At 47.9% G+C, this 18,588-nt stretch overlaps 1 protein-coding gene across 1 annotated transcript in view; it reads right to left on the minus strand.

Annotated features, from left to right (window-relative positions):
* prim2 (DNA primase subunit 2) overlaps window positions 1–18,588 on the minus strand; it is a 58,084-nt gene that overhangs the window by 30,006 nt on the left and 9,490 nt on the right. The window contains exon 8 of the mRNA XM_084458543.1: window positions 1,206–1,273. Coding sequence (XP_084314669.1) covers window positions 1,206–1,273 — 68 coding nt within the window. The remainder of the gene's footprint in view (window positions 1–1,205; window positions 1,274–18,588) is intronic.

The raw sequence follows: 18,588 nt of genomic DNA on the forward strand, positions 1-18,588 counted from the left end.
CCCCCCCGCCCCCTCTACCCCCCCCCCGCCGCGCTCTGCTGGAGGGGACCGAGGCACGACTTGTGTACGTGGGGTTGTTGCGTGTCGCCGTGCGCGGGGGGCAGAACAGTTGGATTTGATTGATGGACGGATTAAGGGGTGAATGCGTCGGTGGGTGGTGTGATGGATGGATGCTTGGAAGGTGGATGTGATGGAAGGAGGGGGAGGGGGGGGGGGGGGTCTGGGTGGCAGGCCTGTGAAAGCCTGGAGCTGAGAGGGCTTTCATCTCCGGGACGCCCTCCCTGGTGTGTGTATTCATGAGAAGCAGCCTGGGCTCACACCTGTAGGAGCCTGAACCGCTTCATTACAGCGTAGCCTGTACCGCCGCGGGGGCAAACAAGGGGGGCCATTCAAACTGTGTGTGTGAGTGTGAGTTTTGTGTGTGTGTGTTGTGTGTGAGTGTGTGTGTGAGTGTGTGTGGTGAAAAGAAGAAGAGGGGGATGAAGGAGAAAGTGGATAAAGGCGGAAAAAGACATAGAAAGGGTAAAGGATGAGCCACTGTCTGTGTGTGTGTGTGTGTGTGTGTGTGTGTACGTGCGCGTGTGTGTGTGTGTGTGTGTGTGGTGTTCGTGCGTGTGTGCGTGCGCGCGGCGGATCTCCGGTTCCTTCCGGGCGCTATCTTGCGGTCACGGCCGGGGCGCTCCCTGGTCGAGGCTCTAAAAATAAAAGCCCTGGCGGCCGTCTGACAGGCGAGCTCTGAGCTCTGCGGTTCGCCTTCGCCCGGCGCAGTCCGGGGCGGTGGAGGGGGGCCGAGGGGGGGTGGAGGGGGGCCGGCTCTCTGAGGACGACCCCCCCGACGGAGCGCAGGGGGGCCTCCCGGAACGCCAGTGGACCGAAACGCTGCGGAGGACACGCCCTTGAAACGACTTTGGGCGGTGTGTGTGTGTGTGTGTGTGTGTGTGTGTGTGTGCGGTGGGGGGATATCCCCCCTCCCCCACAAACTTCTCTTGTTTCGTCGGGTTTAAGTGCCCTCCCCTAGAGCCCCCGGGTGTGTGGGCTGACCCCCGGGTCTCCGCCCGCCCGCCCCGCCCGCCTCGGCGCGGTCGGTTGTTGGCGAGGTCGACCGTTAACGGACTTGAACGATGCGCTGCCGGTGCGGAGGCGGCGAGGGAAGGATGAGGGGGATGATGATGATGATGATGATGCTGGCTAATGACTCCAATTACCTGAGGTGGCTGAGCAGGGGCTGGAGACGCTCGTCAGACTGCACCGCTGGGAGGGACCGCGCCGTCAGCTGGAGGGACAGAGATACGAAGGAGGTTAACGTGATTTTACACATCCGTCAACATTTTGCAGCAGTTACGGGTTAATTACATGTTAAAAAACGATGTTGACCGCGTCACCGCGGCACTCGGCAGCTCTTACTGGGACACAGTGTGCTGTACACAAGCTAGATGGTAAATGGACTGCACTTGTATAGCGCTTTTATCCAAAGCGATTTAGAATAAAGGCCTCTCATTCTCCCATTCACAAACACATACACACTCTCACCTCTAGAGAAACGCCCAGAAACAGCCACTAAGAGCTTTTGTCCTTCTCTGTGCAAATAGCTTATGTAAATCAAACAAATCAAACAAATGTGTGAATGTTAAATGATATTTGAATGCATGTGCAAATCACATAAGCTTTGGGAGACAGCCACCATATGGTGTCCTCTAACAATCGGTGGGGATCGATTTATTTACCGACTACAAACTTATTGATTCACTGGCACATACAACGGTCCCAGCTGATGATTATCTGAGACGCGAGAGAAGAAAAACACATACTGGAAACGAAGGCATTAGCAGCTAGCAGCTTCCTGAAAACGGCCTCTATTTCTGTCCATTCACACTGTAGGCCGGGCGACTAGATAAGGTTTCTCTCCCATGGTCACGCAAGCGGTTTCACGGCTCTTCATTCTGAGGCGTCTGGGTCAAGCCACAGGCCGAGCCCTGATCAAGCACCACCTATCACTCGCTAATAAGGCACGGTGGCAGTTTGTCCAACAATAGAAGGACAGCTTAGTTTCTATGTGTATACAAAGTTGGAGTCAGATACTGTATAATATGAATTCCTTCATCCCGTGCCGTCATCGCACCAGTACCAGATCAGAATAGAGATGGAAATGGCTGAGCAGGGGAGATCTGCCGGTCAGATGGGAGAACAGCTTTCAATTTCACGCTTTTTAATGACGCGCCCTTCTCCTCGCCATCCCTCCCAACTCGTCCTCCGCCAGCACGGCTGTCCGTTATAATAACACACCGCCGCCACGATGGCGGCCTGATTGCGGCGTGAGGAAGAGGGCTAGGAGAAACCCTCTCCATTCCGGCGGTTTGTGATCCGGATAATTGGTAGAAAATGGGAGAACTACACACGGAATCGACGGCGGCGCCGGCGGGGGAGGGGTCTAGAGGGTTGGACGACGCGTTCGTTCCTCTCGGTGGAGGACAGAGATATCTCTGAGTCCGACCTTGTATAGGCGGCTTCCCCTTGCCCATTACCATTGCAATCACTTCCTGCTCAGGCCTCTGTGAACTAGATTTGATGCTGATTGGATGGCGGATTGGAATCTGGTCCCATTTCCGCCGAGCCTCTCGCTCACCGCTCCGCACGCGTCTCCACCAGGCGAGAAATTGGCCGCGCGACAACCCGAAATTACCGTGCGGTGTGTGCGAGTCCCCAGATATACGCGGTGTGTGCGAGTCCCCAGATATACGCGATTGACCGCGTTAAAAGAGCACTCCACAGAGAATAGCCCCTGATTCCACCAGTTTAGAGCCTGCAGTGATCTTCCCCTAATATGTCTTTTCCTTATCCACAACAAAACAAGCCAAACGCTTGGATGGGGAGGGTGTAAATGACGCTGTCATCAGTAGCAGCCTCCAGCGTGGAGAAAGGAATGAGAGGACATCTTGTTCTTCGTGCTCCTTCACTTATCAGACAGAGTTTCCGGGGAACGAGGGGTGACTCACACACACAGACTCAAGGGCTTGGCCCGATCCATTTCTACCATTCCCAGAAACACGTGTGCATTTGAACAAAGCACCCACGTGTCTGGATTTATCGGTCCGTATGTGCCGTACTTGGCTGCCGCCTGGTTTTGTGATGGAGGAGTTGACGGGGTTCTCCAGTACGGTGCTGGGCATTGACAGTCCATTGACCGGTGAAGACCTCCACTCAGCATAATGGAGCCAGGTGTGTCTCAATGAGGGAGAGCCAACACAAACGCTTTCATTTCAAGGAAGAGAAACAATCGATAACTGGGTCTGTGTGCTTTCCATAATATATACGTGTGTGTGTGTGTGTGTGTGTACACGTGTGCATGTGGGATTCTTGTCCTGCTGATAATTAGATAGCTCTTGGTGAACCAAGATAATTTTCCTGCTGCTCTCAGGTAAATGGAAAACTGTCATAATCTCACTTCCTATAAACTCCTAAACAATTAACTCCTGGGATCACCTGTCTGATAAAGCTTCTTTCATAAGACTAAAAATCTCAGCAAATGATAAAACAGTTGCAATCTAAAACGCTCCATGTCTGCTTTACACATACTGGTCCACAAACTGCACTCAAATGCATTTGGGTAAGAAATATATCTAAAAGCTTTCCAAGTTTACAAACAGAGTAAGTAACATGGGGGCAAAGGCCCTTCAGTGGTGAACAGGATGGATCAGTGAGAAGCCAAAGTCTATGACAGGACACCGCCTCCTACAGGCAGAAAAGGGAATGACCAGCTCTTACTGAGACCACGGGAGGGAAATTGAGGGAATTATAGGACTAATATCTGAGACACTAAAGTCAAAGAGTGAGTTTGAATGTTTCGAACCCTTGAGGCTCTCTCTCTCTGTCTCTGCCCTCTGAGAACCATCCCTCTCTGCTGTGGATGTGAGAAATGAGAGGATACTTAATTCATCTGGATTTATTGTGCCGTTGGTATATTAAACTACCACCGCAGTTCCCCGTCGAGGCTGCAAGGGCATGTTGGCCAAACAGCCTAGAATACTATTAATATAAAACAGTACATTATGGAATGAAACTTCCCTGTTCGGCCACGGTTGTCAAAATTGTCTTTGGCCTCACTTGGGGCAGGTAAAAACATAATCACACAGGACAAGCAATACTTAAAACATTCAAGAACACAACATGCAGACTGCCATCAGCGGCGTTTCTAGCTTGGCGGACTGGGGAAATAATTCAGTGTTGAGATGGAACACTTTCAGTTTCGTTTTGTAAAAGTGTGTGTGTGTGTGTGGGGGGGGGGGTTGCTGACAGGCAATTCTGATTGTGAGTGCAATCTGTTGATGGTGGGGGGGGTAGGGGGGCACCTACAGAGAAGATAAACTAAACAATGTACCCACTCCCACGCTGCAAGGCATCCAGCTAGCAGACTAATTCCAGCCTCCGGCCCATCCCTGCTCACACCACCAGCTCAGAATCAAATCAAACCAGCGCGGGAGCAGATGGTGATTACATCATTACAAAGCTACCGCTAAGAAGAGTAGAGCTATTGCCAGACATCACACTGCAGTGCACTCTGGGATGGAGGTGGAGAGGAGATGGAGATGGGTGAGAACCAGAATATCTGCTTTAATCTGACCACTTTCCAACAGAGTTCATTCCAGCACCCCAAGGATATATGCGGCAATCATTCCATTCTGAGGAGCCAGGGACACTCCTATATGAACTCAAACCCACCATCTCATTATCATGCAATCATCTTGGGTATATTGCATTTCACATTCTGTCTAGTTTACATCTCTATGCTTCTGTGCCACATCGATATAGATGTTAGCAATAACCTAAAGAATATCCCCCTCGAATATCTCCATGAATGTGCGCGAGCGTGAAATGTGACAACTTTTTTTTCTCTCCGATCCTGTGAAGTCTGCTTGTATCGGGTATTGGATTAGCATGGGGAGGGGTAGAGGAGGCTGGAGAGCCATCGTTCCCTTGTTGACAGAGCCGTCAGCCTCTCGATAAGCAATCAGCAACAGCCAAATTGACTTGACAAGATTAACTATCTGGAGCCACCCAAGGGTATCTGTCCAACAAAGATATGAAGCCGGCTGTAGCCTCATCCTGCATGAGGTCGGAGATGAGATGGGCTGAGAACACAAACGCTGCAAGAGACTCGCGAATAGAAACCATATTACAGAAAAGGCATGAACAGAGCATGAGGGCGAGGCATTCCTCTGATATATACATGAATTAATCATTACTATTTAACATTCATATAACTGGAGGTTAGACACAAGCAGGCTAACCATAGTGTGCATTCTCGAAACTGGGTTATAGTTGGATGTTTAGTAGTGAATTAATGAGAAACACCTCAGTACTCGCGCTTCTGACAGCAGCACGCCAAAGAGCTGATGGTTTAGCCCAATTCACAAATTCACACATAGGCCTGTCACTAATGAATAATGCACCACCAGGCGAATGTGGGACTTCCTTAGGTAACATTCCGGTAGACGGCATGCGTCAGTCTCTCCACTCTCTGACACCTGGATTGACAGGTGTGCCGAGGATCGGTTGCCTAGAAACACTCCATCGCTGTCTGCTGAGTGTCTCAACACTGGGATGGAGAAGAGAGGGAGACGGGTGAGAGAAGATTCTGGAATAGGGATGCAAACCCTTGATCGAAAATCGATTCATTGCTCATTTAAGGATTTGCTTGAGCACGTGAAATTCACTGATCTTCTATTAAACAATGTTTCCGAACAATGTGGTAGGATTGTGTATTTTCAAATCCTGTTCCTCCGGAGGGCGCAATATAACTATTCTATATAACAAAGCAGCCATCTCGGGAGAAATGCAGAGGAGAAATCAACAGCGGCATGATTTGAGAAATGAAGCGGGCCAAGCAAAGCATTGAGTGGGACCACTTCGAAAAGAAAGGACCAGAAGATTGTTCACTGGGATCAGTTGGCTCTCCTCCTCGTCTCAGTGGAAATACCAACATGCACACTGTTAATGAAATTCAAGTCTCACCAAAGTGTTTTGTTTTCCTACTTGACTGTTGTTCTAACTTTGTAGTTCGTTCTCATAGATCAGTCTGTTAAAACTACAAATTCTTCCTGTGTGACATCACTTCCCTGTCCTCTTCATCCTGAAACTATGTCACTTCCTTTTTCACGTTATAACCTATCGACCTCGTCCCCAAATGACTCACTCAAGCCCAGATTCACTTCCTGTGCTCGGGTCCGAATTTGCAAAATCGTAACATAGAATAAACTATTGTCTTTGTTTGAAACCAGCTTGACCGACCACTCAGCGTTTTCTTTGAAATCTAAACTAAACCAAGTAAGATTTTGCCTTTACAACACTCAAACACTGTTGTGGTGCTTTTAAATGCCCTTAAAAGTGTCAAATGAAGAATAACGTACTGGATCGATTGATTGGACTGTGGATTGTTGGACACTTGGTGCGCGTTGGACACTTGTTGTGCACTTATTTTTTTTCCCATCATTACAGCGAGTGAGTGGGGGATTGTGGGAAGTGTGGTTCTTAAAACGCAGTGCCGATTTTATCACGACCAGAGGGGCTGCCAAAGTGCCGAGTTATCTCATGTAGCTTTAAAGTACAAGCATGCATTAGAAGAACAGGAGGGGTATATAGGAGGAGAAAAGAGCAGATTGAACTTCAAATGCAAATACCCATAAATACCCTAAATGGATAAAGTGAGTGTGCTAAGAGGCTCTGGAAGGTTTCATGTTAAAAGTATGGAATCTATTAATTCCAATGGCATGAACTTATTTTGAGAGGGGACAAAAGAAAGTTCAAACTCAATGCTGATGTAGACATATTTGTGCCTGAAGCTAACATTCCAGTAAGAGACCAGCCCGATCCATTTATTCTCTGGGCACAAGACCTTAATTGAGAAATGTAATTCAGGATCTACAACCTCAACCCACATTGTGAAGGAGCTCAGAGGCCAAGAGACATCAAAGTGCATCACGAACCACTCAAGTACATCCACAAATGGGGAAAGCACAGCTTCAGCACCAAAGCAATCAGCCTGCAGCACTAGTGCCAGGCAGCAGTGATCAGTCACATAATTACAGTCTTGGAGAAGCTCAATGAAATGTTAGTTCAGCAACAGTCTCTTTCATTCAATCCAATACTTGCAGATAGTGTTTTGAGAGTTGGAGGTCGACTTAGTAGAGCGGCTATGCCTGAAGAGTTGAAACATCCTGACATCCTGGCAAGTGATCTTCATATTTTTGACATCATTCATCATACACCAAGAGGTGGGACACCTCATGCTAATTAGCCACATGCAATTTAGCCTGCGTGGAAGATATGGGAATCCTGGTGCTAGTATAAGAGCCATCCACATTGAAGTAGCATCGTCATCAGATAGATTCCTTTATCAATGTTCTTCAACGCTTCATACCAAGACAAGTTTTGGAATTGCTCTCTGATAATGGAACCAACTTTGTCGGAGCTGAGCGTGAGTTGAGGGAGGCAATGGAAAATTGGAACCATGCTCAACAACAACAACACCGATGGGAATTACGTGGATGGTATGCTCAAATCAACAACAACACAGACGGGAATTACGTGGATGTTCAATCCCCCAACTGGATTAGATCATGGGACAGTATGATAAGGTCTGTGAGGAAGGTCCTCAACTCCAGCCTGAAGGCGCAGAACCTTGATGAAGAGCGTCTTCACACAGTTCTTTATGAAGCGGAAGCTATTGTTAACAGCCATCACCAAAACATCCACTGATCCCAATGACTTGGAGGCACTAACACCTAACCATCTGTTGCTGCTTAAGACCACGCCCTCATTGCCACCAGGATCGTTTCCAAAGGTGGACATCTATGCTCGACTCTCACCCTAGGAGGTGAGCGTGAACTCTATCTAACTGGTGGCTTAATGTTCTTGGAATCTGCCTGTTGCAGATGGCTAGTTTAAAAGACTTTTAGGAACTCTCTATAGCCCCCCCCCCCCCCCCCCAGGGAGCAGTCTGTTTGGGAAAAACAGCAGAGTAGGCTGAATGTCATGATTTTGGCTAGCCTTGTTCCATGGCCCTGGTGGCCAGTCAGTCACAGGCTTGCTGTCCAAGCATTATTATTATCCCTTTTATCTCAACTACCGAGCACGACCAAGGCACCAAACACAGGGCTTTTCATGAGCTGATTGATTGAAAACATCAACTGTCTTATTAGCATTACAGCAAAATGTCATTTTATGCAAATCCAGAGTCTCAGGGACAGCAGAAAAAGCGCTGAGCTGGCAGGCGGGACGTCTGGTGGCAGGAAGCTGACTGGGACAAATTGATGAGTGCGGCAGGACCAAGCCTGAGTAGTGTCGTTCACATCATCCCAACTCCCACCGTACTGGAGATTAAAATTAATGCAAGATAATATCCAATTCAATCTACAGAACAGACTTATATCCGAGAGGTTTACTGGAATAAATAACGAAAGGTAAATCTGTAAGATCAGGGGAAATAACAGAGGCTTGTGTTCATAGCTTGAAACATTATCATGCATCAGCTGCAATCCTTTATCTCTTCATGTTTACAGAAATATAATTCAACTATTAGACTGTTTAATTCAACTTTGCGCCTCAAAATGTCACAACGTGGGTAGAGTAGAGATTTCCACAATTGGTGTGTGTGTGTGTGTGTGTGTGTGTGTGTGTGTGTGTGTGTGTGTGTGTGTGGAGGGGGGGGGGGGGGGTCTGTGGGGACGAGCACAACAGCCACGAGGAATCATAATATATTTATCAGCTTGGTGCATGGACTGTGTATTTTTTTTTCCACACCTCATTGGAAAGACATCTTAGCAGCAAAACAAGCACAGAGTCTGATGCAAGCCGGCACGCTGTTCAGTGAAATTCCATGAATCTACATAAACCTCAACGACCTTGAATTTAATCCTCCGACAGAGAACAACGGGCCAGACAGGCCACAGTGAAAAAACAAAATAACTACTTCTTTTTTTTTTCCAACACAGACACACGCACACACCCATACACTCAGACAGACACACACACACACAACCATACACTCCCACTTTCACCCACACACTCACACACACTCACACGGATGCTTGTGCTGGTGGTGCTATAGTGAGAGATCACAGAAGGAATTTCTTCCAGGGGCAGAGCTAAAGGTCACCCATCTTATAGGAGGACAAGACTGCTGGGCTGACAACACGCCGCCAACGCACGCACACTGTGTTGACACACCGACGAAATTACATGTCAACTCTACAGGGCCTATATCAACACAGCTGGAGGACAAATGTCTCTTATACCGAGTCCTCTATCCATACTCCAGAGATAAGGCACGCCTGCTCACACCATCACACCATGGGGGATGCATCATGACCTGCATACACCTGACCGACCGACTGACCGCACACACACACGACGACCGACCACGAAATAATAATCTTAAAATAAACTACATAGGTAGGTCTACAAGAAATGACATTTGTCGAAAATGGACACATAAACAAGTGTGGGTAATGTAGATTCACCCACATTAAAATGAGACTGTTTCGTAACCAAAAATAAACTCCTCGGGGTACCTTTAAACGTTTACCGAACCCAAAACAAAACATTTATCAGGAGAACATTGGCCTATGATGAGACTGGATTCCCCCTCCCTCGGCTCACACGCATTTATCCCGACCCACACCTGGGGAAAAAGCATAGCCTATAGGCCTATTTGACAGCCTATAAAGTTAAACAGGCCTACTGTTGTCTATGTGAAGCCTGACTGATGAACAAAAAGTTTTGCAAAACGACATAATAGTTAAGCCTACTGCAGCGCACAGAACATGAAAATAATACAATTATTCCCTCTAGCATGAGACCGTGTAACGTTATAGAACCACAAGACACACTGGAAATAACCCAGATCTCCTGTGTGGGAAAATAATTAGCCTAACTTAAAATAAATAAATACAAAAACACATTGTAGATTTTGTAACCTTATAGACTCAAATATTTTCCAAATTGAGTTACCTATAAGCCAGCCATCTCAACTCGCCATCTCGCAACTTGGAGAAGAGAGCACAGTTCCTCACGATGAAGGAATTAGTACCTGCCCTTCAAAGGTACTAAATATCAAGCGCAATCACCATTACTGAAATTGCTTTCAGGGTTGATAAGTCACTGAGCGTGTGCTACAATTATGTATTTGCTTTTTCTCCTCCCATATTTTTGCACACTAGGGAAGGCACGCCCCTTATTACATATTAATTTCGTCTAAAAGTACTAATTGGATACAGCGTGCAAATTTGCGCACTTGAAGGACGCAATCCTCCATGCACACAGTTCATAGATCACCTTGCACATTTATTTGCAGGTTTTAAGGCATTTGCATACATTTTATATGTAGAAAACTTAAATAGATGAGGCCCTTAGTCACATAACCACACATCAAACATAACACACACACGCACGCACACCCACACACAGCTGTGTGGCAAAAATGTGAACTAACAACAGACTTAGAGAGGGAAAGGAGAAGTCATGCAGAAAGCATGTCTTTAGTTTTGATACAAAGTGAAGGTTGGGTCCCTGAGGACAGGGGGAGGAGTTCTGCTCTTCTCATAATGGCTGTCCACTGTTTGCACTTGCTGGCCGGACTGGCCGACTTATGAGAATGTCATAGCATGCAAGTGTGTAAATCATTTGGCTAGGCTAAATGATTAGGCATCCTGTTTGTTTATTGCCTGTAGGCCCAAGTTTGTTGGTGGCCGGTTTTGTAGCCTATTCCTAATTAAACCCAGCGGTTTGTTCCAATTCCTTGTGATCATTGACACACACATGAACAAACTAATTCCTAAATATTGTTCAATAATTACAGATCCAATTACAGATTAAAATATTATTTCTGATTACTCTACTGTACAACATGACTGAGGGGTTCTTTGCAAAAACCCAAATCTGTGTGTAGAACTATCACGCCTCAGAGGTGCGGAGGGAGAGGTTTAGAATAGTAGGCCTTCTACTTTAAACCTTTACATTTATCTCTTGATGTATAATGTTAATCAAAAGAGTGACAACATGCATATTAGCAAAAATCATTCACCCACTAATATTTATTCAATAGCACAGCAGTCAAAACTTCTCAAAACAAGCTGTCTCCTGAATCAGAATTACTGACAAATGCCACATATCCTCATAGTCAAGTCGCGTCATATTCAGGGAGCTATATATATATATATATATATATAAAAATATATAAAATTGAGAGGTTGGCCTATAAGGGAGAGGTAATGTCAATTTATTTTACACAAGGTATAGGGCCCATCAATTTCACAGCTTTTCGAGGTTCATCCTTCTGCCATCACAGTCCGTCATGTACTTACGCGTGGGTCAGCGTGGAGAAATGCACATATTCCGACACTCTCACATCAAGTTAATTTTTAATAAATACCGAAGGTTGCTTGGAAACTGCCGTATGCGCGCTCACATTGTTTATGAATGAGGCCCCTGATCTCCAATCCTACTCTTACTCCCACTCCTCCCAGTTCTTAAGATGTGTGATTAGTGGATGTTAGTAGCGCCGTGATAATTGTGCCTGTAGGGCCCAACATCACACAACTAAATCCCTCCTCAACACTCAACCAGAAAACTGTATCAACCGGACAGTTTCCCAGTTTAAACATTCACCTCACTCCCCCAGGGGACATGCAAATTGCCGCTTAAATTAAATTGAGAATCACACCATCATAAAAATTGAACGCAGAGTCATCATCATGTGTTTACCTGGGCGTCGTGCACTGAGGCTCACCCGGGCTACGCACAGGGAAGGGGGTCATGTACAGTACAAAATGGGACGCCGTTTAAAGTCCAATAAGCCATTTGTCTGCGGGAGGGAGAGTGGTGGAGATGCCCCCCCCGGACTGGAGATGATGGGCCGTAGCTGGGACCGAGGAGGAGCTCCCTCCCTTGAACCTGGATCTCCCTCCCTCAATCTCCCTCCCATCCTACTCTCTGGCTTCACCTGGCTTCCTCGCTTTATGGTTCTGTCTCGGTGTCTCTATCTCCTGTCCATCTCCCCCTCTGTCTCTCTCTACACCAACCTCCTCCACATCTCCCTCTCTCTCTCCTTCTCCCAGACCGTCTCCCTCTCTCTCTCCTTCTCCCAGACCCCGTCTCTCTCTCCTTCTCCCAGACCGTCTCTCTCTCTCCTTCTCCCAGACCGTCTCTCTCTCTCTCTCTCTCTCCCCTTCTCCCAGACCGTCTCTCTCTCTCCCTCTCTTTCTCCCGAACCGTCTCTCTCTCCTTCTCCCAGACCGTCTCTCTCTCCTTCTCCCAGACCGTCTCTCTCTCCTTCTCCCAGACCGTCTCTCTCTCCTTCTCCCAGACCGTCTCTCTCTCCTTCTCCCAGACCGTCTCTCTCTCCTTCTCCCAGACCGTCTCTCTCTCCTTCTCCCAGACCCTGTCTCTCTCTCCTTCTCCCCCCCCCCCCTCTCTCTCTCCCCAGCACAAGAGATGAGGTATTTATCATTTCAACAGCCTCCCCCCCTATCTACATGGGAGAAATGTAACAAATAATTACAATTCTGAAATATTCATTAGTTTAGCCTCAGGCGAGTCCAGGTGTGTGAGGAGGTTTGGGAGAGAAGCAGCTCCGGGGGAGAGCTGAAGGTGAGGCCAACGTGAACAACCATTCTCCCTATTGTGTACACACACACACACACACACACACACACACACACACACACACACACACGCGCACACACACACAAGCCTCTTCCTATCCAGGGATACAAACATTGTTGTAAAGTACTTAGAGCTGCATTTTTTGGTATGAAAGGTGCTATACAAATAAAGTTTTATTATTATTGACATCATTACCGACACTAACAGACAGAACAAATGCCCTGCAATATGATCATGTGACTGTGCAGCATACACAGAAAGACTGCTCCTAATGTCCACGTCCATAACCTGGTGATAAAGCATGGTTGTGCTAGGATGAAAGAACACACACAGCGCGCGCACACACGCGCACACACACGCACACACACGCACACACACGCACACACACGCACACACACGCACACACACAAACACACACCACTGAGCAGCAGAGGCCTTGTGAACAGGCAGCTCTCCCATCTAACACTCTGTGGGAGTACATTAGCCCAAATGGATGACAGCTCCTCCATCGCTAACGTCGAGGCGACTCATTAGGACCGTAGAACCGAGCCGTCTAACCCCAGGGAACGCATCCTCCAGCAGAACAACAACAGAACCATCCTCACCTGAGAACGCTGTTCTGAATCTGAAACAGGAGGAGGGGGTGTGGGGGCAGGGGCACCTGTGGTACTAAGGAGGAGGTGGAGAGAGGAGGTGGAGAGAAGAGGAGAAGGTGGAGGGGAGGAGAAGGGGAAGGGGAGGTGGAGAGAGGAGGAGGAGCGAGGAGTAGGAGAGAAGAGGAGAAGAAGGTGGAGGGGAGGAGGAGAATGAGGATGTGGAGAGAGGAGGTGGAGAGGAGGAGAAGGTGGAGGGGAGGAGAAGAAGGGGAGGTGGAGAGAGGAGGAGATCGAGGAGGAGGAGAGAGGAGAAAGAGGAGGAGGAGGTGGAGAGAGGAGGAAAAAGAGGAGGAGATGAAGGAGGATAAGAAAGAAGGAGGAGACATTCGTAGATTTGATCAATGTGAGTGAGGTGAGTGTTGCCAGAAGAGTGAGCCAAATCAATCATCTCCCGTTGTTACAGCTGCTCCTCAAGGAGGAGATCCTCTCCCCTGTCATCAGACAGCAGGAACAGCATGTTGACTGAGTGAGTGAGTGAGTGAGTGAGTGAGTGAGTGAGTGAGTGAGTGAGTGAGCGAGTGAGCGAGTGAGTGTTTCTGTGTGAGAGTGTGACCCGTTTGTCTGTCATATGCGGTGGTACTGGTTTAGTCTGGGAGCCATGGTGCTGAACCTGCTATTGTCTGGCAAAGTTTTCTTTTCCTCTGCTGATTCTTGAATCTTGGGGATACCTCTTCAAAATACAGGAGGGTGATATCCCTTGAGCACTTTCAGATATGAACCCCTGTATGTCCCAAATCCCAGAGAAATAGGCATTTATGAGATGTTGTGCAAAATACTAAAATCAAATACAAATTTGCTTTCTTTCATGAACAATGTGTCTAATTCCAGATTAGTGAATATTAACCCTTGCCATGCCAGTAAAATACGGGCTGTGTTGCATGACCTTCATGTACAGTCCACCCATTCAGCCTTTGCTGCTCATTAGCATGTAGAAATTCCAAGTACATGAAACACGCTGGCAGGTATAATAGGGTTTACACACACACACGCACACGCACGCACACGCACACACGCACGCACACACACACACACACAGACCTAATGATGCGGAACACATGGGCGAAATAAATATTCGCCTCCCATTCACTCCCATTCACTCCCATTCACTCCCATTCTATGCGAGGGAAGAGTTGAAAAACACCTTCGCTTCTGGTGGCAAAATTAATTCGCCTCGTTCCTTTGCGTGGAGTTCAACTTTGGCGAACTTTGACCAGCAAATCGCAACCTCAACCAATAGCAAAGACGTGGGCGTGTTTGACCCCAGTCTGTAGTTTTTCTATCATAGTGAGCCAAGATGGCGGGCGCTAACTTGTTCCTACCGGTGTCATTTCTGTGCGTCACATCCAGCACCGCCCACACAACACGCAAATTTCGCCTTGGCAGGCGAAGGTTATTCGCCTGGCAAATACTACTTTCGCCCATGTGTGATCGCACCCTCAAAGCTGCCTTCCATCCACATTCAGCTGGTCTGGTCTGCGCCGCACAAGTTAGCAGTAATTGGTCTTTTCACCTGTAGGCCGCTCAGTGGAGTGAGTACACTGGGCTCAGGAAACGGCCTGTTCTTTGAGCATGAACCATTTCTGTAAAGCCAATGCACCCAGCTAAAGTGATTTATTGTGAGTGCATAGTGAAGTGACTGGGTGAGTGAATCCCCCGTCCCCGGTGAGATGCCCAATAATTCAATAAGCCTCTATAGGGCCCTAACTATGGAATTCATTCTTTTCCTCTTTATTTTTTCATGAACATTTTCTGTGCTAAAGCCATATTTTCCTTTAGATAGAACAGAACAGTCACCTCAGCTCTCTCATCAGCCTGGCGTAGCAGTGTGCCTGAAAACAACTAAACCAGCCTAGCCTGAACCTCTCGCTAAGCTATGACGCTAACTAGAGAGAGAGAGAGAGACAGAGACAGACAGACAGAGAGAGACAGAGAGAGAGAGAGAGACAGACAGAGACAGAGACAGAGAGAGAGAGACAGAGAGAGAGAGAGACAGAGAGAGAGACAGAGACAGACAGAGAGAGAGACAGACAGAGACAGAGAGAGAGAGAGACAGACAGACAGAGAGACAGAGAGAGACAGAGAGAGACAGACAGAGACAGAGAGACAGAGAGAGACAGAGAGAGAGAGAGACAGAGAGACAGAGAGACAGAGAGAGACACAGAGACACAGAGAGAGAGAGAGAGACAGACAGACAGACAAACACAGAGAGACACAGAGAGACAGAGAGAGACAGAGAGAGACACAGAGAGAGACACAGAGACACAGAGACACAGACACAGACACAGAGAGACACAGAGAGAGACACAGAGACACAGAGACACAGACACAGACACAGAGAGACACAGAGAGAGACAGAGAGACAGAGAGACAGAGAGACAGACAGACAGACAGACAGACAGACAGACAGACAGAGACACTAGTTTGGAATAGAGCAGCAGTCATTTTCCCTGTGCAGTGACGGTGACAGCCTGATCCAACTTCCTGGACCCTGAGACGCTCATTACGGCGGCAGCTGAAGGCGGCTGTGTTCGCCCGTCTGTCTGTCCTCGCTCAGCGGGTAGTCGGGACTCGAGACCACACCGGCATGCTGAAATGAGTTTCTACTTTAATTGGTCCTTTCTACTTTAATAGGCTCTTGGTGAACTGTGTGGATTCGATAGACCACCCTATTGCCCTCTTATTGGATAGCCCAGGATGCCCATAGTGCATTCTGGGCTACCGAGGGCTTCCAACAGGAGTCACATACAAGGTAGTGCTCTGTCTGATATATAGTGAATAGAGCCTATGTAGTTAATACTATGTAGTGCATAGTAGGTACGTAGAGTATGCTAGGTTGGGCCAAGGGGTTTAAATGGTAACAGAGCCACCGAGGCCTTTAGTGAGGAATCTTGTTATCCCAACTGACACTTTCTTGACAGGAGCCAATGCAGATACTGTACACAAATTCATCACCCGCACAGAATAAACCTCACCTTCTCAAGATGGCTGCTCTCTGTGCGACGGCCCGCTGCGGTGAACACAACACTGCACACCTAAATTGGAATCTGGACTGATGGGTCAAATTGAATCGTTGGCAGTTTAAACGAAGGTGCCAGAGACAATTTTTACCACTCGATGGTGACATTCAATTGAATTATTGTTGACTCCTCAGTGGATGTGTTTGCATTCGTCTTAATGAAATCTTTTAAATGATGTAAGTGAAACAGGCTTGTAGCAGGGGAAACAGAGGGCCCTTGACACTTTATAAATGGGATTTGAAAAATGTAAGCAAATGATTCATTTTCTAAATGAGAAGATATCAATTCTTAAAGAATCAAGATTACCAGCTAAACAAGCCTCTCAAAGCTAACATCTAAACATCTCCTCTCATCAAAGCTTTCTGTTGAAGACGCTAGCATCAAATAACATGACACTGAGTCGGTCACAGCTGCTGATCCCAGACAACATGACACTGAGTCACTACCGCTTATCCCGGTGAACAGAAACAAATAAATATGACATGTTTGACTTTCACACACGCCGGGGAATACAGTTGGGCTCTGGTCAGCGTAAACTCTTGCTAGCTTGCCACTGGAAGACAAGCCAGCGATAATGGACTCCGGGGCGAGAGTGATATTTTATATCCACGGCTCTCGTCTCCACAGGAAGCCTATTAAACTAACAACGCTCCCCACTGGGGGGGCGGGGGGAGACAGGCAAGGTCACCTTGACCTGGCGGCCTTACCAGATAAATCAGAAAATTAAATCATTTTAGAACAGGCCAGTTCAGAAAGGAGAGTCGCGGGAGGCTGACAGGTGATGGAGTAAGAGGCCGAGAAAAGAGGAGATGATTTACAAAGATGGACAGAGCTCTGAGCGAGGGAGACGGGGGGAGGTGGAGAGAGGTGAGACGAGAAAGAGACGCAGGTGGAGGAGGAGAGTGGTGAGAGAGAGAGAGATGGAGAGAGGGCAGTGGAGGAGAGAGCTGAGAGAGAGAGAGCTGTAATGGCGTCGGTGGATCGCTGCGGCTGGTTAGTGGACGGACGGTTAACATGGGTTTGGCTCAGAAGTCCCTACGATCTTCGCTTGACTCGTCAAAGCATCACGCAGACAGGGCCGGACTGGGTGAATATTTCATGCTGGGGGTCATGCCCAAGTCAGGCCACGAGCCGAGCCGACGCGGTGAGATGGAACACTTTGTTACGTTTTGTTGAGGGTGGGGGGGGGGGGGGGGGGAGACTGCGCGATTTGTTGACATGCCATTCACCGCGTGCCAGGCCACCGGGTGGACTCCCGGTGCTCCCGATGGCCAGTCCGCCCCTGCGCACAGACAACCTTTAGCTGTCATGTATAGAAACGTGCCTCAGCGGCCTCTACTACTGTAGTTCATTCACCCGGTACCAGTGGTGGTGCGGTTCTGGAGTTCTGCAGCCGACAGGAAGTTGTTGATCGTCACCGAACTCCTCCACACTGCAGTCTTTCACATTTTTCTGTGTGAAATTTGACAAACACTAGACAAAAAACAGGATGACGGAGTCTGGGAAAGGAAGGTATTTCAAGGTTCTTTCTTTCCGACACTAGGGTCGGCGGTTCGAATCCCGGCTCCTCCTGTCTACATGTTCAAGTGTCCTTGGGCAAGACACTGAACCCCAAATTACTCCCATTGAGCAGACTGGCACCTTGCATGGCTGCTGCCGCCACCGCCATTGTGTGAATGTGTGTGTGTGTGTGTGTGTGTGTGTGTGTGTGTGAATGAGAGCCCATTGTATAGCGCTTTGGATAAAAGTGCTGTCCCTTTACCATTCCTGTGAAAGTGTTTATTCAGAGCAGCACCGGAGAAGCTAAACCACAAACACAATCCCCCCAGCTTCCATAGGAGAGATTTCCCAAGGAACAGAAGCCCTTCAAACAGAGTCAGTTAACAATACCCTAGTGCCACGTGCACATGCCTAAGCTCTGTTCCTCGACACCATAGAGATCTAAATTAGTGCTATATTCGCTAAACAGATGTGCCCGTGTCAGAATATAGGCCCTACTAAAATAGGCCGAACAAATCCCATAGCTTAAGGCTATATGATAACTATGAACTGAGGGCTTATCGGCTGAGCCAAACCCTACCGTCCTTACCTATACTGTCACCTTCCACATCCTACTGCTTCGAGGGAAGACTCGGCTAGAATACGAGGCATCTGAGCAGCCCCAAGCACCCGAAGCCAAAACAAGAAATTCCACTTTGAAATCCACAATATATCCAGAAGAGGGTGGTTTCACCCAGTAATTGGCCCCCCACGGTGAC

The sequence above is a fragment of the Borostomias antarcticus genome (genome assembly GCF_949987555.1).
Source record: "Borostomias antarcticus genome assembly, chromosome: 25".
Lineage (NCBI taxonomy): Eukaryota > Metazoa > Chordata > Actinopteri > Stomiiformes > Stomiidae > Borostomias > Borostomias antarcticus.